Below are 22,017 nucleotides of genomic sequence, written 5' to 3'. Positions count from 1 at the left end.
GACGAAGGTGAAATCGAAATAGTTGAGCATCAAGTTTTCAAAGAGCTGAACAAGTTGTGTCCATCCAGTAGCTCTTTTCCTGAAGAGCTGCCTATAAGGTTAATACGAGAGTTCTCTCTTTTCCTGGCCAAGCCACTTGGACACATCATCAGCAAATGTTTCGCCCAGTCAACTTTCCCGTCGTGCTGGAAACGCGCATTTGTGCGTGTTATACCGAAGACTAAAACACCCAAATGTTGCAACGAGTTACGACCGATATCAATCACATCTACCTTTGCAAAAGTCACCGAGTCATTCATCCTGCGTGAATTGCTCAAGCAAACGCGGGAAAATATAGACCGTTACCAGTATGGCGGCCTCAAAGGTTGCAATACCTCGATATACCTCGTGCGCCTAGTTGACATTATCTTTAAGTGGCTTGACAAGGGCTGTACCTTCATTGACCTAGCTCTCGCCGATTTCAGGAAGGCATTTGACCTGATTTGTCATCTTACGGCAGCAAAAAATATGCGAGCAATGGGCGCACAGAAGCGGTCTCTTGCATTAGTGATGAGCTTCCTTCAGGACAGAATGCAGTGTGTACTTCCATTGTTTGAAGGTGACTTGATCTCATACTGGTCTAAACTTACCTTTGGAGCCCCTCAGGGTACAAGACTTGCTGGTTTCATATTTATCTCCCTCATCAACTTCCTCCTTCAGAATTTCGAAGAGCGACTCAAATTCGTCGACGATTTATCATTTGTCCTCAAATACCTCGTCAGAGAAGGTGTAATCGAACGTCAGTTCAGCGAGACCCTTCTGGCATCCTTCTCTGAGGACTGTGAACGTTACAAGTTGACACTGAATGCAGATAAATCAATGATCCTCAGGTTTTGCCCCTTAAAACGTGATCTGGAATTCCCGCAAGTCCCTTTCCCTGTTGTTCCATCTGCAAAAATCCTCGGAGTCACATTATCGATGGACTGCACATTCACCGAACACGTGGAGAAGGTTATTAAGGCTGGCAATGCATCACTTCAGACCTTAGTCCTGATGCGCAGGTTTGGCTGCGACACTCAAAGCCTAAAAAATGCCTATATTACGTATGTGAGACCTCTACTCGAATATGCCGTCGCTGTCTGGGGACCTTTTGTCCAGAGCACCCACTACCTTTGCGATGACCTTGAATCTTTGCAGAAACGAGCTGTTAACATAATTGTTGGTAACAGAAGTGACGACTACAACAAACTCTTGCAAGAACTGAACCTTGAATCTCTCAGCAACAGGCAATTATCACTGATCATGTCCCTCGGCAAGTCACTGCTATCTTCGCCCCATCACAGACTGATCCTCCCACCCGATGCTCCTGTTAACCAAAGAACCAGATCCCAGTCGAAGCTACAACCCCCTGTCTGCAGGACCAACCGCTACCAAAACCCGTTTGTCCCCTTTTTCGTAGAAGCATACAACAAGAATTAGTTTTATTTGAATTCACGTGTTAGTTTTTTTATAGTGTTATTTGTATTTTTTTTTTTCATATTGTTGTAAAGACGACATAAATTAGCCATGGCTACGCTGTTCGATCTTAATAAACCTATGTCTATGTCTATGTCTAACTGAAAATAGAATGCCTGATAAGTCAATTGACAATAACAAAGTAATTTCATAGACAATAAACCACAGGGCATATCATGCATTTATTACAAATGATAGACATTGCACTTCTAACAGTCCCAAAGTGAAGATTATCCTTGCAGAGATACGTATTTGTTCTATGACTATTCACATTTTCAAGTTTGATAAAACGTATATGAAACTAAACTTTAGAGCCCCTCCTCTCACCACCTCTCTCTTACTTCCTCCTAACTTACGTTTAAATCACTTTGGGTTAACTAAGTCTTGTGACAACGTAAAACTACGAGATTATTTTACTGACTAAGCGTCAAAGTAACATTAATAAAAATATTTTACCCTGAAGCAGGACTAACTACAACCCAAACATTCTCACTCTTCCCACGGTGCTTTTTTTTTTTTTAAGAACATACAACGCGTGTTTTTGCGGTATTTACAATATTTTTAAGAACACGGTTATAGATTTGCATTTCATATGAGCCTCTATTTAGACCTTAAAAAGATTAATAAAAGCAACACTTACAGAACTAGATATCTCATCAGGTTTCTTCACTGGGACTGCCTCAGAAGGAACATCATCCCCACTCAACTGGGTGTCTTTGCTTTTACTAATAACGACTTGTTGTTCCGATTCTATGACATTTCTTTTCTCAATTTCTTGCTTAGGCTCTACGGTCTCTTCCTCAACTTTACTAGTATCCCCCAAATCAATTTGCAATCCACTTTCATCTTCATCATCATCCTCATGATGTTCTTCAAGCATAGCTTCTGTCTGCTCTTTCTTCGCTTTATAAGTAAGGCCTGGAGGAGGTTGAACGTTTAGGTCAAAAATCGATGGAATATGACCTCTGGCTGAAGGAAATTCTGCTGAATGATTGGGATGATCAGAATGTGGTACACGATTGGCTTCTCCAAATACGTCTTTAGGGACAGAGACTGTGTCTAAGTGCTAGAAAAGAGCAATAATTGTTACAGGATTTATGCTATGAAATGAGTAGAGGAGGGTGGAGGACACACTTGGAAACTTATTTTAACAATTAAAACGATTATTCTCCAAATACGTCTTTAGGGACAGAGACTGTATCTAAGTGCTACAAAAGAGCAATAATTGTTACAGGAGTTATGCTATGAAAGGAGTAGAGAGGAGGGAGGAGGACACAATTGGAAACTTATTTTAACAATCAAAACGATTATTCTCCAAATACGTCTTTAGGGACAGAGACTGTATCTAAGTGCTAGAAAAGAGCAATAATTGTTACAGGAGTTATGCTCTGAAAGGAGTAGAGGAGGGGGGAGGACACACTTGGAAACTTATTTTAACAATAAAAACGATTATTCTCCAAATAAGTCTGTAGGGACAGAGACTGTATCTAAGTGCTACAAAAGAGCAATAATTGTTACAGGAGTTATGCTATGAAAGGAGTAGAGAGGAGGGAGGAGGACACAATTGGAAACTTATTTTAACAATCAAAACGATTATTCTCCAAATACGTCTTTAGTGACAGAGACTGTATCTAAGTGCTAGAAAAGAGCAATAATCGTTAGAGGATTTATGCTCTGAAATGAGTAGAGGAGTGGGGATGACACACTAGGACACTAATTTTAACAATAAAAACGATTATTCTCCAAATAAGTCTGTAGGGACAGAGACTGTATCTAAGTGCTACAAAAGAGCAATAATTGTTACAGGAGTTATGCTATGAAAGGAGTAGAGAGGAGGGAGGAGGACACAATTGGAAACTTATTTTAACAATCAAAACGATTATTCTCCAAATAAGTCTTTAGGGACAGAGACTGTATCTAAGTGCTACAAAAGAGCAATAATTGTTACAGGAGTTATGCTATGAAAGGAGTAGAGAGGAGGGAGGAGGACACAATTGGAAACTTATTTCAACAACTAAAACGATTATTCTCCAAATACGTCTTTAGGGACAGAGACTGTATCTAAGTGCTAGAAAAGAGCAATAATTGTTACAGGAGTTATGCTATGAAAGGAGTAGAGAGGAGGGAGGAGGACACAATTGGAAACTTATTTTAACAATTAAAACGATTATTCTCCAAATACGTCTTTAGGGACAGAGACTGTATCTAAGTGCTACAAAAGAGCAATAATTGTTACAGGAGTTATGCTATGAAAGGAGTAGAGAGGAGGGAGGAGGACACAATTGGAAACTTATTTTAACAATCAAAACGATTATTCTCCAAATACGTCTTTAGGGACAGAGACTGTATCTAAGTGCTAGAAAAGAGCAATAATCGTTACAGGAGTTATGCTATGAAAGGAGTAGAGGTGGGGGGAGGACACAATTGGAAACTTATTTTAACAATTAAAACGATTATTCTCCAAATACGTCTATAGGGACAGAGACTGTATCTAAGTGCTACAAAAGAGCAATAATTGTTACAGGAGTTATGCTATGAAAGGAGTAGAGAGGAGGGAGGAGGACACAATTGGAAACTTATTTTAACAATAAAAACGATTATTCTCCAAATACGTCTTTAGGGACAGAGACTGTATCTAAGTGCTAGAAAAGAGCAATAATTGTTACAGGAGTTATGCTATGAAAGGAGTAGAGAGGAGGGAGGAGGACACAATTGGAAACTTATTTTAACAATTAAAACGATTATTCTCCAAATACGTCTTTAGGGACAGAGACTGTATCTAAGTGCTACAAAAGAGCAATAATTGTTACAGGAGTTATGCTCTGAAAGGAGTAGAGGAGGGGGGAGGACACAATTGGAAACTTATTTTAACAATTAAAACGATTATTCTCCAAATACGTCTTTAGGGACAGAGACTGTATCTAAGTGCTACAAAAGAGCAATAATTGTTACAGGAGTTATGCTATGAAAGGAGTAGAGAGGAGGGTGGAGGACACAATTGGAAACTTATTTTAACAATAAAAACGATTATTCTCCAAATACGTCTTTAGGGACAGAGACTGTATCTAAGTGCTAGAAAAGAGCAATAATTGTTACAGGAGTTATGCTCTGAAAGGAGTAGAGGAGGGGGGAGGACACAATTGGAAACTTATTTTAACAATTAAAAAGATTATTCTCCAAATACGTCTTTAGGGACAGAGACTGTATCTAAGTGCTACAAAAGAGCAATAATTGTTACAGGAGTTATGCTATGAAAGGAGTAGAGAGGAGGGAGGAGGACACAATTGGAAACTTATTTTAACAAAAAAAACGATTATTCTCCAAATACGTCTTTAGGGACAGAGACTGTATCTAAGTGCTACAAAAGAGCAATAATTGTTACAGGAGTTATGCTATGAAAGGAGTAGAGAGGAGGGAGGAGGACACAATTGGAAACTTATTTCAACAACTAAAACGATTATTTTTTAATTAAAAAAACTAAAGGAAATATAAGGGGTAAAGGACTTAGGCCATAGAGTGTTAACCCTTGAATGACTGATTCAATGTTTTATTTTTTTGGATAGACGAAAATAAATTTGTCTTTAAATATGTCTTTATTTTAATTATGAATTCATTATTCAACCGAACAGAGCATGCAATTACACTTGAAACACGCATGCGATATTTTTTCATAATCAACTTAATAAAACATTTTCCAAAGATACAGTCTTTCAAAGGTAAAGAGTAATCCTGGTTACTCAGCAATAATTAAGACAATAATATTGAGTAATAATCAAAGTTAAAGGAAAAATAAATAGTATCTGAGAATAATTCAACCATAACTTTGTATTTTGTCCCATTCATAAGTGTAGAATATTTGATACCTAAATAAAACGAACGTTGGCAAGTTTTATAGCAATGTGATTAGCGTCTTCAATTAAAATTTTGTACTGGCGAATCAATTAATTTGTCTAAATACTTAAAAGCAAGAAATTATTAATGAAAATTCACTACACATCAGACTAATTAAACTAGACTGCTAGCTTAAAAAAAATGATAATATAAAAAAAAAGAATTCCTAGAAGTTTCGGCAATCTTTGATTTTTAATTTTATAATAATAAAAAGAAACTGTTTAAAAATATCTTTTTTCACTAAACTGTAGGCTAGCATTAGATAAATTTAAGCAGGTGGTGACACTCTTATTCGTGGTAATTTCTGTTTGTTTTAAGTTCGACTTGATGATTTATTTCTATTTGTGTTCGTCTAAGGTTAAATTTATTCATCGATCGTAATGCGTGCTTTTTTTAATTTTGAAATACTTTTTTTTATTCTAATTTACGTTCATTTTAGGTTTAATTTATTCATCTATAGTAGTTTCTGTTCGATTTAAGTTAGACGTTTTAAGAAAACAACTTTTTATTTTTCTTTGAAAAACTTTTTTTTTAAATGAACTTTAAAATTAATCTTATTTAGAACTTAAAAATCTTACATTATAATTTCAATTTTACGTAAAATTCGAGTATCCAATAAAAATTTTCAATTACACAAGAGTTTTGTATAATAAAATTCTAGTAACGTTTTTACCACAACAGTAGAAGTGGATGGGCAGGAAGATCTTCGACCGTTCAGATTAAAAACCTACATAATCTTTTATCCTTTATCGCCATTCTGACCCTCATCCTGCAGACACCCTTGAATACAACAGGGGTGTAATTTGCTATGGGGCAGGGGGAAATTACCCCTCACAGACCTCTTTGCCCCCCCCCCCTTAGCTTAACTTTAGTTTCTTCAAAAATCTCGTCAAAACAAAGATAAGCCTACATAATTCAAACATCCACAGAAACAGGTCAATTTTTTTTAATATATCTTTACCTTTATGGTACTTCATGGTACTATATGGTTCATTTTTTTCAGTTTTCGCTGTCATTTTCACTTGATTCGGGAAAATTGGCTCAATACAGATATATCTGATCTATTTTCTTTAAAAAAAAATATTTTTATGTTCTGTTTTGTTCTAAATGGTTAGCGAGTTTAAATAAATACAAGTTTAGGTCATTTACAAGAAGAGCTGCTTTATCGTTTTCAAAACTTCAAAAAACTTCGTCGTAAAAAAAATTAAGACGTCACGAATCAATGCAAGAAAATTGCTTGTCTTCATATAGGCTCCTTAGCCCTGTCTAAATGCCGGGCCAGTTTCAAGCTAAAAGGAGAAAAAAAAAATCTAATTTTCGAAAGATAATAATAAGCTAAGATTCATCTTATTTAAACAAACGAAGCTTCAATTTTGCAGAAATTTGTTTCCACAAGCTCAATACATTAAAACTGCAATATAATTCCAACTTTCAGAATTAAGCGCAAAGCCCTGTCTAAATTATGACTTTACACGCGAAGTCGGCCAAGTGAAATTCTGCATAACACCATCCCTAGTTCTTTTTAAAAATAATGAAAGTGGTGAGTTTACGTTTGACTTTTCCTGAAAAAAAAGATCACTTCGAACACACCTTTTTAGGAATAAAAAGCCCCAATGGAGACCAGAGATGCCAGAAAATAATAAAACATGACCGAAAATGCCTGAAAAAGCCGACAGGTTTAAACCAATCACAAATATAACAAAAGCAGCTTTTGGCAATTTATTCCTCGAAGATGGGAACAAATGAAGCCAAGGACTTGTGATTTTGAACTTATAAATCTGAAATTTTACCTGGTGGTCAGGCAACAGGAAAACAGACTAAGATAATATAGCAACCGTCACTTGGCTACCATTTCACCAGCACTATGTTTTTGGCAATTTTCAGCCAACAGTATATAATTTTCGGTAATACCAATTTTAACTCTTTAATTTTGACTAATTTGATTCTTTAAATCGTCAAAGGATAGATTTGATAATCGTTTGACTGATCACATATCAAACAATAAGCTGTATGAAAAATGTAGTTCGATTCCGTTTCTAAGGTAGCGACTAATCCCGTTTCTAGAGGATCGAAGGGGATAATAAAAGAGATTAAGATGACTTTAATTAAGAGCTAACGTTTTTCGGACGAAGGATGATAGATTGCCAAAGAGTAGGCTTTTTGAGAATATATCAGGGGCAAAACGAAAAACAGAACGTCCCCAAATTGGTTTAGAGATCACGAGAAAAGATTTAAATTTATTGTTTTTTGCTTGTTTAAATTTATCGTACAAATTAAGGTTCTATATTAGCTACTTTATATGATTACAAAAGGCCATCTATGAAGTGTGGCACAGAGTTTCTATGTGAGTTACGCCGCAAGATGACATTACTTTTTCTGTCAACAGAAACTTGACCAAATCTGCAATCTAGTTACTACTTTAGTCTATAATTCACGTTTTTCCAAAATTATAGTCTCCGGTGTCGTAACTAGTACAAAAGGGGTCCTCATATCCGGAAAATGCTGCATGATCAGCAAAGTATGAGAAACTGCTATCATGAATGAAAGTTTGGATATTTGATATGTAAATACGTTTCTTTAAAGACACGCTTCCGAAAAAATCTTTCAGTCTAAATCTTCCTAAAAATTTGTCCACTTTTATTTACTTTTGAAAATATTCCATATCTTATTCAGTAAAACTAAGCGTGAAAGGCGAATAGAGAGCTTACTTTTCTCAGAGCAGCTCTGGTGGCTGGCGTCAAAGGTGCATGACTGAATTTACACTGTTTCTCAGTAAGTCGACAATGTTTGGCACCAGTGTGGTGGTATTTACAGGGAAACTCTTTGTGCATGAATAAACATTTGTCTTTCTTTGTACATGTGTCAAGCAAATAAAACTTGCATAGCTCTAATTTACGATGTGGAACATCAGAATGTATATAGCGACAGTCTTCACCCTAAAATAAAAAATATGGATTAAGAATAGGAGACCAATTTCAATGGTCGAATAGGATTCCTTAAAAAACATTTTATTTCCTGTACTGGATTATCTGAACTGGCAAATAAAGTAATAAGGATACTTAGTTTTGGGCCATACCGTGAATAAGGAGAATAACATTTATAACGCTTAATTAGAACACACTGTCCTGTTCTTGTTGTCATTTGTAGTATTAACGCGATATTTCAACTAATTCTCGTGTTCCAATTGCGCTGAAATTTTGTTCACATTGATTTCTAACGACAATGCAGGAAACAATTACAAGAGATTAATATTACTCATTTAATTAACGCTATGCTTATTTGGGTTTGTATATGTTGCATGTGTTTGTATGTGTTGGTTCTTATTACTCGGTTACAGGCCCAGGATGCAATTAGTTGAGAGGGAGAAACAATCTCTTCTTTTTGGAGTATATCTACTATAAAGAGACTTATAGGAGAGGAAGACACTGTCTCTCCTAATCTTTATCACAAACAAGTTGCTTACCAACATAGTTTTGAAATTTGCTATACAGTCAGGGATTTAAGCGTCTGCTCTATTCTCAACTAAGTGCTATTACCAATTCTATTAAATTTAACTTTACTTACTGCTGTTATGTCCACTCAATGATAAGCAACGGATTGGTATTTCTCGTAATATTCCCATCCACAGCAGTATAAATTTTGCGGAAATTTACTCCCCCCCCTGACTTACATAAGATCCAGGGGCGTAATTTGCTATGTGGCAGGGGGCGGAGGCAACTGCCCCCTCCAGACCCCAATTTACCCCCCCCTCCAGACCTCAGTTTTCTCCCCCAGCTGAGATTTAGTTTCTGCAAAAAATCATGTCAAAACTAAAATAAGCATGCATTATTCAAGCATCCTGAGAAACAGATCAGTTTTCTCTAGTATATCTTTGCCTTTATGGTAATATATGGCTCATTTTTCAGTTTTCACTGTCATTTTCACTTGATTTGGATAAATTGGCTCCAGCTTCCCCCCCCCCCCCAGCATTTTGATGAAATTACGCCAATGACAAGATTCGAAGAATTTTTAACCGTGCAAGTGTTACCACACCGAGCACGTTGGCACACATAATTTGTTCTATTTAACTCCGCTCGATTGTAGGTCTATAGACCTTTTTTATTGGAGGCTTGAAACATATTTTCACCGGATATTTACTCAATGATATATTTACGAAAATACGTAAGCAAAAACTGATTTCAAGAGCGTCACAGTGGCGTCAAAACAGCAAAACAGGTGAATGCAATGGAAGATATAAAGGAAAAATCCGGAATAATATGAGATTTTGGAGAGAGTGAACAGACCTCTAGTCCTTTGTTTATCCTTCTACATAACATCCTGATTGGAAATTAACCATGTCACAAGCTCTGAACCAATATTAGAAATACCTACCACGACTGACAATTTTATCAACAATTGACGCACTGTAAAACCGGTTTCTTCGTTAGTTTCTTTCAGCTTAGCGTAAGACCAACTAAGATAAGTGACAGAATAGATGGAAAATACATAATTTGGGTTATATATTGGCACATTAGGGGGGGGGAGATAAATTTTTTGGACGGTGTGAAGTTAGAAAACAATTCTTGCTTCGTAATATGCAGAATAATTGTCCCTAACATATTCTGAATGCAGAACCGCTATACTCTACACCCCCTTCCCTAATATGCAAATATATAGCTCAAATTTGTGTCTAAAGCATTATATTTTCATAGCATTTTGTGATATTTCCTTAGGATTAGTCAGAGAAACAGGTTCTAATTAGTTTCTATATACACAGGCGCTATAACAGACAAGTACCCATTTTTAACTTAGATGTTGTCATTATATCAGAACACGATCAGTCACTTTTGCCAAGTTCCTGTTTCATGATTATAAAATAAATATTTAAGGAGAAAATTTACTCGATACAGTAAAGATCATTTTTAAAAGATAGCTTATGTCACACTTTTGGCAGTCAAATATTCTGTCTACTTTAAACCATAAGTTAAAACGTTTCATGTCATTGTATCATCGCTCTTGCCACTACATATTCAAGTCACTTTAGTCATTAAAGAGCCCTATCAAGGCAGAGAGGGAGGGATATGTGTGAGATGTCCCCCACCCAAGAAATCATAAGATCCTCCAAAAGTGACTCTAAAAACAATTAGAACTTAAAGCTTTGCAAAACTAAATCATCATGAAGAGCTGGATAATTTTGATAGCAGAAGAAAGTTTTAAAAAAGGAGCGAACTCCTTCACGGACATTTTTGCGTGGCGAACCTGAACGCAAGAGCGCAGAATAAGGAAAGCTACAAAACCCAAGGCAATCGTCAAGGGAATAACTCTTGGCAATTCAAGAGAACATCAGAAAAATATGCCAGGAGCTCATTCAAGTTTAAAATGATAAAGATCCAACCGTAACGATAAGATATCCAAACGGCAATCCAAAAAGTTGGTAAAAATGTTTGACACATGTAAATTGGGTTAAAATTTACAAGATAAAATCTACAGTGGATTAAAATCTACAAGAGGGACTAACCGTGCAGCATTAATCCACAAAACGTAAAAAATTCTAGAAACTTAGTTTTTATTTATCCAATTTTTGATTTAGGTTAGAGGTATAAGTTCCTTTAAATCCAACTAGAAATTTTCCGAAATTGTGCAGATTCTTCTGTGTTCTTAAACTATGTTTTATTGAATTTAAAATGTATAGGGCTAGGTTAGTGTTCAAATTAGCAAATTTTTTGCCGAAACCACCAGCAAAGGTAGCTCTTTATCTTTGGTCCTTATCTTATTCTAACTTACCTACATCATCTTCGTTATAGTAACCGCGAAATAAAGCGACTCAGATATTTCTCACAAACTATAACTTGTCATCGTAGCATTAGATAGCTGTTTTTTCTTTCTCAGAGCACACTTGAGTTTCCCTTTTTTAGGTAAATACTTGTAAATCACATACAGCAAGCAGCTATAAAACACAACAACAACAATCCGACCATGTTTTGCAAACAAAAGTTTGAGGCTGCTTGCTGGATCTGCGGCTCTAACTAGAGGTTTATGCGTATTCATTTAAATTGTTATTTCTCAGAAACAAGGACTATGAAGACAACCAGGAAAATTGCATAATCCTAATAGTGCAAGGGCACCCAAGGGGAGGAAACTTTAGCCCCCCCCTGAGAGGACCAAAAAAGAAGAAATACAAAAAATATAAAATTCGAAAAATCATGACGCTCTTTTCGTGAAAGCACCTCCCCCCCTCCTCTGAAATAAACTTTAAGTTACTCCCTGGAATTACCTTTGAAAGCTAGCAGAAATTTCTGAAGTATTTTCTAGGCTAGCAATACCCAACTTTTGAAAGCAAGATTAGGCAAACGTGGAGCTGAGGATGAATTATCATCATACCATTTAATTATTTCTGAAACAGCTTACCCTCATACATCTTCCTTCAAAATAGCTGACACAAAGCTCGTTAAACTTCTGTCGTGGTTTTGGCCTCTCCTCTCTTTCACGTCTGTTTCTTCCATCACCCCCGCGATCTCTGTCTCTGTCACGACGGTCACGATCACGATCCTTAGCGCGGTCATCATGTCTTGTGCGAGAGCGAGATCGGGAACGACGCCTTTGTCTATCGTCACGTCTCGGGTCACGATTGGATGGAGATTTTTGCTCCTCAGACTGATTCAATACCTCTTCTAAAGAAAGAAACATTTATGTTTTATACTTTGCATGACAGGGTCGCTTCGGCTTCTTCTGTGTGTAAAAACAAATAAAAGGACAAAAATTGTTATTTCGAACCGGAAACAGCAGAAAAAGTTGCATGTTGCAGTTTTTGTGAAATAGTCAATGATAAAGTAGGGCAGATTACAGCATTTGGGATCCCTTGACCAAAACTGTGAAAACGTGGTGAATTATTAAAAATAACTAGAATTAGAAACAAATATTTTAGGCATCGTATAGACGTGGTGAGGAGCCCCTCCCTCTAATTCGTACGCGTCTTTCAATCTCCCATTAATAATTTTCTCAAAAAGAGTAATAGCTCTTTACATTGCTTATTATTTGTTTATTAAGCAATAAATTTGAAACTAATTTACGAACAACAGTATTTTTTTAAATCTTAGTGTACGCGGTTGAAGATAATCTAACCATTTCTTCTTCATCTTTGCTGAACAACAACGAGCCCAAAATTTAGAATTGGTGTCGTTAAGACGGCCTATTTTCTGTTGTTCACTGACGATTCTCCGACCACATATTCAGCGTTTTTTTGTTTTTTTTTTTACTATTATCAACCTTTTCCGCCTAGCAATTCTTTATTTGTATATTGATTCCTTTTTCTCGTTTACCTTTATTTATTTCTTGTTTTGTGACATTATTTTTAAAATAATGAGTTTTCTTTTCCATATCTCATACTTTTATGGAAATTACGCGTAGCCACAAATACCAAGGCTAGGAGTATATGTATCGATCAACTCAGAATACCCAGTTAGGTCACTATTATTGTACTAAAATTGCCAATGAAATATAAGGATAGCCTATTAGATTTTCAAGACTCAAAAGGATAAAGGGTAGATTGGAAACTTCCTATGCTCTAATTCTTAATGAAAACAAGCCAATTTAAGCACCTCTTGCGGCCAATGGAACAAATATGGAAAAAGAACGCTTTTAGTTGTGAAGAAAAACTAGATGGCACTATATTTTCAAGAATATAGTTTGTTCCAATTGCGGGTCTTTCAGTTTGTCCGTGATGATAAAACTTCAATATAAATACAATAAATTGGAATTTTGCTCAAAGTTTGATTTGAATTAAGTTGAAAAAATCTGAATCTGTGCCATTTTATTGAGATGCTCATCTTACTTAAACTAGGCAACAAAGGCTTTAAAATGACTAACTGATTTGCCAAACCTAATCTTCAGTGCAAACTCCATTGTACCTTAACTGCACCAGTTGAAATTTTTCAGGACTTAACGTATTTTATAATAAGTTTTGTCGCTTAAAAACGAACATTTGAATCAAAATATTCATACTTTTCGAAACCAGCTAAGGTTTTTTTTCAAAAATTTTTCTTGTCGAATCTTAGCAATTTACTTTTTGAATCCAGCTTAAATTAAGCAGTGACTAAAATCGTTCGTCGGAGAAAGATATCGTGTCCTCTATACCCAGAAATAGAGATAAAAGTAAAAGGACAGCTGTAATTCCCAGGATTATACAAATAAGGTAATTAGTCAGTTTTACTTTAAAAAACGGAGCAAAAGTCTGAGTAGCTATCTTATCAGTTCATTTTACTTTCTTCCTATGATGTCTTTTTATTAGGTAATTATTTCTTTTGTTTCCTTCCAAGTTTTTTCAGCGAAATTAATCGAATTTGCTGTTTAGTTCAAAGTGATGGAACAAAATCGACAGGTTTAACTTACATTCCTATGCCTTATTTGGGTTTCATGGTAACTAGAACCTTCCATTTTTGACCAAATGTGTTATATTACACTTTTATTGAATGTAGGAACAGTTCGAATTTAAAGCTTTTGATGTCACTCTCTTATAAAATCTGTGCTGTAACTGACAGGGCTGTGAAACATTAATTCTACAGTAAAAACTGTAGAGGCGGCAATGACTCTTTTATGCATAATTCATATAATTAGCTAGTTAAGACAAAGGGGTGATTCAGAGACAATGAGATGAGTAAAATATAACAAAATTCTTACTATTATCTGTAGTTTCCATTCTTTGAGGTCTTGAAGATGGGGATGCACCACGTATAAAGAGTAGTTCATCGTCTTCATCTGCATTGTGTTCAGTATCGTGTTCGCTCTTCTTTGTAGACTTGTCATCGCGCCTTTTCTTCCGCTGTAAAAATATACAAGAATTATAATACGGGAATGAGCAAATTGCCAATAAAACATGCATGTCTTACGACAGTTTCTACTATAAAGTATTAAAAAGGTAGATGAACTGTAAAGCGCGAAAGAGCACTGCATGTCAAGTAAAACGGAGGTTTCCAAAGTATCTTCAGAGAAATTCTCTTTGTCTCTTGGGACATTCCTGAGGATTTTATACACAAGATTAAAGTTATTTGTAAAACTTAAACTGGTGATTTTGCTTCAATAAATGAATATATGGCAGGGAAACAAGGATACATTCTATCAGTGGCATCATTTCACGGAAACTATGGGAGGAGGGGCAATTTCTCCCTGTCCCCTGTCCCCCTCAATTGACACCAGTGTCTTATTCTTCTTCTTTTTAAATAAGGGGGTTCATAAACACCAAAATTGGGTACTTGCACTTCTTATATGATACAGCAGTAGCAATGCTTATGGGTCATTCCAGTAATGTAAGGGATTAATCCTTTTTTCCAAATAACGTCGATATATTACACGGCAAAAGAGGGTTTAGTACAACTCTAGCACTTTGGCTAGCAAAGCTTAGCTAGGGCGTCACTTTTCAGACAGAGACAGAAGTTCTTAGATTGACTTTGGCAAAATCTTGCTGAGTTTAAAAGAATCTTCATCGACAGTTTAAAGAGAATTTGGCGCTCATCATTTCTTACAAACAAGGCTTGGTTGAAGCCCACGACACACATTACTTAAAAAGACATCTTTCGTGGCAAAGTCGGAAAATTCTTGTTGGGTATTGCCAGTGGCGGTTCTGCCCTCTCTTGCGCTCGGGGCATAATCTTATTCAGCCTCCCCTTGTCTCCCAAAAACTTCCAGACCAAATTTTAACAAAATTTTGTTTATTAATAAAATTTTACCAACTGCGCCCTCTACTTTATTATTGTAAAAAAAAAATTTCAAACATTACAAAAAGATTATAACCATTAGATTATTTACTTGACATTTTGCGCCTATGAAATTTCTGCGCCCGGGGCAAGTGCTCCCCCCCCCTAAAACAAAAATCGTATTTGGATATTTTGTAGCATTCACCCAACTAATATAGTAAGGAAACTCGAGTCGCCCTAAAAAGCTAAGTTTTTCAGCAAAGTATATCCCGACAATCAATCGTGTTATTTTTTTTTTTGTTTTTGTCAAGATGGCCCCCTTGTATGATTGCCTCAATCAATAATTTAAAGAAGGAATTTAAATTTTTCGATACATGAAACGGGAGAGAGAGAGGGGGGGGGAGAGATGGAGAGAAAGAGGAGGAAGAGAGGGAGAAACGGAGAGCTAGAGAGAGAGAGAAAAAGCGAGAGAAAGGAGCTTAATACCCAGAAGTGATCGCACATATCGTAGCAATTCGAGAAAGAAAAGCAGCTAAGAATCCAGGTTCTTTTTTTATCAACAGAATAATGGCCAAAGAAATAGCAGATACTATGTAGATAAAATTCATTATCTGTAAAAATAAATAAGAAATGAGAAGGCAAGGCCGCATCCAAGGGAGATTAGGGGTTTAACCCCCCCCCCCCCAGAAATTTTGTCCGACTCGTAAAACCTTACACAAATGCATATAAACAAAGGTACTTGTACGATATAGCCCCTACCTAATATTCTTCTAGTATGTTTCTCTGACGCTCAATCCTATTGAAATATACCTAAGTATGATAAAAATATAACACTTTAGAAACAAATGTGGGTTATATATTTGCACATTATGGGGGTGGGGTAAAGTATAGCGAGTCTGCACACCTAAGGTGTGCCCTAACATTACTCTGAATATTATATACTGAGAATTGCTTTCTAACTTCACGCTGTCCAAATACTTTACCCTCACCCTATAATGTGCAAATATATAGCCCAAGTTGTATATTTTCCATCTACTCTGTCACTTCTCTTTATCTTGTCTCACGCTAAGCTAAAAGAAACTAATGAAAAAACTCAGTTCTATAATGCGTCAATGATTGAACAACTTGTAGAGGCTATATCAAACAAGTAACTAAACAAATTTTTGATACGTTTTTTATTTTATTTTTTCGTACCCCCCCCCCTCCAAAAAAAAAGGTCCTGGATACGACCTTATGAGCAGGCATCAAAAAGAATATTACGATAAGTGGACGGGAAAACGAACTTTGCCTAGGCCTTATCACCAAAAGTTAGGGTTTCTCGACATACTTTTTTTTAGTCTTAGGGGGGCCAGCATACTCCATACACTTATACAGGACATCTATTAATTTACTGATTAAACATGACACTAAGAATAGCCAAATCTACAGCAAGCACTTTATCTGTACAGGACCTACCGATCTATCTTTGTCATCATCTTCTCTACGTCTCTTGTCTCTTCTGTCATCCCTTCTATCATGTCTTCTTGACCTTCTATCATGTTTGCTATCTTTCTCTTTCTTGCTAGCGTGCTGTTTGTCTGGCTGAGATTCTGGCTTTGCCTCTGCTACTGCAGCAACTGGTTCGGTATCTGAAGGTTTAATATCTGCACTACTATATCCTTCAGAGGCAGATACGGATTCCTCGGCTTCAACATCATCTGATATCTCTCCTTCTTCTAGATCCCCTGCGTCCTGAACAGGATCATCATGATCGTCATAAATTTCGTCAGACATTCTGTAAAATGAAACTATTATTTATTTGGAATACAACGGACAGTGCTGCCAAAGCTGAAGGGGAAAAAAATTATTTTGTCAAATAAAGAAAATCTGTAAGGTTTATTACCAAAAGCCTAGATAACGCAAGTGTTGTAGCCTGAAACCAAAAAAGTACAAACGCTTATACGAAAACTATTTTAACCGTCCCTAGCTATCTCAATGTTCACAGTTACGACCCAAAAATAAGTTTAAATAGTAGCAGAGGTCGATATGTGAAGCAACTATTCCTGTTTAAATGAAAAAGCGGCGATAGGATTGTCCCTGATTTCTTTGATTATCATAATCAAGCATTGTTTGGAGACTAAATATCTAAGAGGGCGGGGAGCGATGAGTCGCCCGTTTTTCGCAACGTGGCGTACATCTCGGAGTCACGCGTGCCACAGTTTAGCCATGCGTTGCACAGTCCCTTGATTCTTTGCATGGTTCAACCACGCTTGTTCCACTTTTGCCACGCTTGACACGCGCCACCTTGTATACATGATTTCTGAAAGTCAGCGCCTCCTCGGCGGGGAGCTTCTAAAAATTGCCTTCCATTGCAACAATCACAGCTACAGTCATAGCATCAGGGTTACCGCCCCTAGTGATTTATCTTTATTTCTAGCAATTTTTATGTCGCCTAAACAAAGAAATCAATAAATCAATACATAAATCACTAGATTATTGAAGAAAATCACTAAAATCTAGGTATTTTTCTTTCACTGGGCTGAACCCTGCATAGCATACACGCAGAAATAGTTAACGGAGAGGAATTTGATTGAAAAATGAACTTAAAAATAAAGGTGAAAATCTTGATGTTTCAAAGGGAGGGGTAAAGCTGCAGATCTTTCGTTTCTCAGTACGTGCCTCGCCACTAACGGTTATATTTGGCAGCAGTAAAATACTGGTCAGATTTTTCGACGGCTAATATTAACTCTTTTTACATAAGAAAGTTTTTTTTTTCAAATGGGCTATATTTTTGAAGAGGATAGACTACAAATCTTAGGTTTGACAAATACCTACAGAACCATTTCCTGCATACTTAAGATCAATAATTTTTCCTCGTCAAACAGAACACATTTGGTTCAGTTTTTTTTGCCGTGTTTTATTGGTCTCGAGGCAATTAGAAATTTCAATTCATAATTTATTTTTTTTACAATCAGAATAAACTTTGCTTCAGAAAGTGTTGGTGAATTGATTCTAGGCGGTTAGCCCCACCCCCCCCCCAGTGGAAAATACCTCCCCCCCACACCGTAAAAAGTATCTCCCCGAAAATACATCCTCGCTGAAAGGAAATTATTCCCAAAAATATACTCCCCACTAAAAATTCCCCCAGACAGTCCCCCTTCCTGTAGAAACCTTCCCCGCGAAAAATACACGTATGTTTCCCAATAACAAATGCTATCTGTAAACAATGAACAAATTAAAAAACTTATAAGGGCACTAAAACTTCAACAATGGGGATCTTTTATTGTTTTCTAGTTAGGGGGAGAGGGAGATACCTCAAAGGCTGCATTTTAACGCCAAAACATCCCAGCTCTCATTGAGCATTTCAGATAAATACAGAATTAGTTATAAGGGAGAGACGAGGGGAGGGTGGAGGTAGAAATTGATGTATTATTCCAAGGGCCGTAACCAGGATTTTGTTTGGGGGGGGGGGGAGTACAAAAAAAAAACTTTAAAAAACGCGTCAAAAATGTGGCATTAACATCTACCCCCTTCTGATTTCTGGGAATATTTCTGGCCTACACCGTTATTATCAAAGTAAAGAGTAACATTAAACCCTAAAATGAGCAGAATTTATTCCGTATAGGAGGGGGACTACCCCTTCCTTATCCACACCTCCACCTCATGGTCGCAAAACCTTCGGAGGGTGCATTAGAGCAGAAATTGAGAGTTCAAGTCCTTTTTTATAAATTGAAAGTGATTGGAGACCAACCAGCCGCGGGGGGGGAGTTGTCTTCCAGGGGGTGTTTTCAGAGGGAGGATTTTCCAGGATTTTTTTCGCGGGGGGGTATTTTCCGAGGGAGGGTTTTCTGCGAGGATTGTTTTCGCAAAGGGTATTTTCCAGGTGGGTAAACGCCGGCCATCGGTGAATTTTAAGCATAAACACAATAAATTTGAAGCAAAAAAATCAAAGAGAATGGGTGACTTATAAGAGTAGAAACTGGCCAGCGTTTGGCGACATTTGGCATTTTTTTCAGTGTAATAATAAGAATAATCAATTTAATCGTGTGATTGGTAAAATTAGGGTAGTAATAAGTAGGGGAGACTGGGGTAATGGCGGTCACCTAAGGCAAAATGAGAATAAAAACTATAAGAAAGATAAAATTCAAACCTAAACACGTTAAATCTCTAGCATAGTATATTTTACCTATTGCATACTTGAATTGAGCCTTAATCAAGATTACATACAGGCATTAAGCATTGTTTTGCCAAACCAGCTTTGACCGGTATTACCCCCTATCATAGGGGTAATGACAGTCGGTAATGTCATGTTCTACTAAAGGGCTGTAAATAAAAAAATGTGGGAAATTTTAATTACATAAACACGTTAAACTGAAATCATTATAATTTATATTGTTGCATAATTCTGTATTTAAGAAATTACAAAAATGTAATTGAAAGTATGGGAATAATTAGAAGTCAATTATTTGAAAAAAAAAACAAAGAAAACCTTTCCATAGCAAAAAACGGCTTAAAGAATTCAAGCGCCAAAAAAAAATATTCACATAACTTATGAGCTTGCAAAACTTTAAGTCAATTTTACTTTCTTGAGCACATATCACATAAATAGCCCTCAGGATTGTCCCATCCAGAACATTCTTTATGTGCCCAGAATGCACAAGAAGTGTACTGATACCACATTTCTCCATCTTTCCCGGTGTCTTCGCAATAGAAACAGGTTTCTTTGCCATTCTCTGTCAAACATAGCTCACTTTCTGATTCGTCTTCACAAATGTTTTCCTCATCAATAGAAGTGTCGGAGTCGGATTCAAAAATTTTCCTGATCATTTTCTTTTGCTCCACTTTTTGTGTTTTTCTTTCAGGAACAGCAGGCTTTTTCTTTTCTCGTTTAAATTTTTTTTTTACTCGCTTAGTTCTTTAGTTCTTTTATTCTTTCCTTTTTAGTTTTTACTTGATCTTGGTTTCTTTTTCTTCTCGCTTTCTTTTTTTTCTTGAAGCAGGATTTTCATCGGTGTTGAAGTCAAGATCTGAGAATATTGCTTTTGTCTCGCTCGTTTTCTTGGCTTATCAGCCCAATTACTGCATCCAGGTAGAGGAGAAATCTCTTGTATTGACACATTAATTTGTGTGTTAGGCTAAATATGAACTTCATCACGTAGGACAGAGGATTCTAAGTTTTGTTTAGTCGTGACCTCGTATCGGCCTACTTTCTACGATGTCTTCATTTGCAGTAGCTTTTAAGGAAACGTCCACACAAACAGGCGTTAAGTCTTGATTCTTCTGGAGGATGTCCTCTGCCAAAAAATCCTCATCTGTGAAAACACCTAGATTAAGAGGATGGATCTCTGTGTTTTTGAACCCACTTGTTGCCTTTGCAATCGTAGCAACTGGTGAATACGCCTTATTGAATGTCTCTGCTACATCGTAAGGGATTATTTTTACTAAATTCCTGGATTTCATGAACACATCACATTCCCTTTTGTAAGCAGCCTTCAAAGGCGAGTAAAATACTAGATCCAGAGGCTGAAGCCTATGTGATGTATGGGGCGGTAGTGACACCATAACAATCCCTTTCTCCCTACAAATATCATATGCTTCAGATGAGCCATGAGTGGAATGGTTGTCTAGAATAAGAAGCATTTTGTTGTCATTACAAGCATGAGTAAACTGAGCAAAGTGTTTTAACCAAACAAAGAACAGTTCTTCATTGATCCAGCCTGTCTTAGAGCATGAGTAAACTGTTCCAGGTGGCCCATTTTTTCTAAGAGTGGGGACATACGAGCTCGAGGAAATATGAACATTGGTGGAGCATAAAGCCCTCCCGAGCTCATTGCACACACAACTGTAATGTTTTTCCCCTTTCCCAACTTGTTATAGAACCCAAACACTTTTGGCCCCGTTCTGCCAGTATTAGACCAGGGTCCTGCACAGTGGTCATCCCTGTTTCATCTACGTTCCAATAATTGGTATCTTTAAACTTGTATTCATCCATAGCCTGTTCTAAATTTTGGAAAAAATGATTTACTTTGTCTTTGTTAAACCCAATGGCTCTTCCGATGCTTGTGGCTTCAGGTTTGCGCAAACTAATTTTGTTTCTGTCCATGAATCCGTACATCCAATCCAAGCCAGCCATTTTTGTTTATTTACCAAATCTATGGCTTAATAGGTTTCATTCTGCATATTCAAATGGAATTTTTCTTAATTTCAGTGCAGTGATGCCATAGAAAATCTTTCGATAAAGTTTTTACACGGTCAGCTAGAGCTGCTTCGTGAACAGGAGGGAAGACACACTTTCTGCCTAAGCTTGGATCAGAATTAATCCCACTCTTCATTAGTTCTTGCAACGTGCTGAATGGTATTTTGAATTGATCAGCGGCCTTTTGAATCGATAATCCTCTAGAAATGGCTGTCTTTGCATTCTTTAAGTCCTATGCAGTCCATGCAGCTTTATCTGTTTTCCTTATGTATTTTCTGGGCATCTGAAACATAGAAAAAAAAATGAGTACTAATGGGGTAATGCCGGTCATGACTGCCATTACCCCTAGCGCGGTGACCACCATTACCCCAACCGCATGGTTATTATTTAACGACTAAAAATCAGAATATCAGTACTTAAATCTTAATAAAATGCTACATGATACAACAATATGACTTACCTTGTTATTGCGAGATAAGTCTCGTTCCGTGAAATGTAAACAGAAAGAGCTGATAGTGGATTAAACTATTGTCTGTCTTATAAGGTGACACGTAAAAACAGTCTTTCTTAAACAACAGACAAACTAAGACTGGCAAGATGCCGAGCACTCTAGTAGTATTTCCATAAACTGTCTCGAGATGGCAGCACCCATCGGTGTGAATCTGCGTTATCCACTTTACGAGAAATCATAGTGACCGCCGTTACCCGCTGACCGCCATTACCCCAGTCTCCCCTATTTGATCTCAGTTCGTGATAGAAAAATGATTAAAGGGCTTGAAAAAAGGTAGA

General features: G+C 36.7%; 1 protein-coding gene across 5 annotated transcripts in view; it reads right to left on the bottom strand.

The window, feature by feature from the left end:
* The window catches only part of LOC148944523 (uncharacterized), a 53,024-nt gene that overhangs the window by 5,912 nt on the left and 25,095 nt on the right, over positions 1 to 22,017 (bottom strand). For all 5 annotated transcript variants that reach the window (XM_089099699.1, XM_089099703.1, XM_089099700.1 and 2 more), the window contains 5 exons: positions 16,509 to 16,827; positions 14,041 to 14,182; positions 11,773 to 12,035; positions 8,094 to 8,321; positions 2,135 to 2,560 (listed from right to left, as the gene is read on the bottom strand). In XM_089099699.1, the coding sequence (XP_088955825.1) occupies positions 2,135 to 2,560; positions 8,094 to 8,321; positions 11,773 to 12,035; positions 14,041 to 14,182; positions 16,509 to 16,827 (1,378 nt within the window). The remainder of the gene's footprint in view (positions 1 to 2,134; positions 2,561 to 8,093; positions 8,322 to 11,772; positions 12,036 to 14,040; positions 14,183 to 16,508; positions 16,828 to 22,017) is intronic.

Source organism: Artemia sp. Qi Xiang Cuo, chromosome 14 (genome assembly GCF_049724085.1).
Source record: "Artemia sp. Qi Xiang Cuo chromosome 14, ASM4972408v1, whole genome shotgun sequence".
Classification (NCBI taxonomy): domain Eukaryota; kingdom Metazoa; phylum Arthropoda; class Branchiopoda; order Anostraca; family Artemiidae; genus Artemia; species Artemia sp. Qi Xiang Cuo.
Note: the sequence above shows the minus strand (reverse complement) of the source record. Positions and strands in the feature narration are given on the sequence as shown.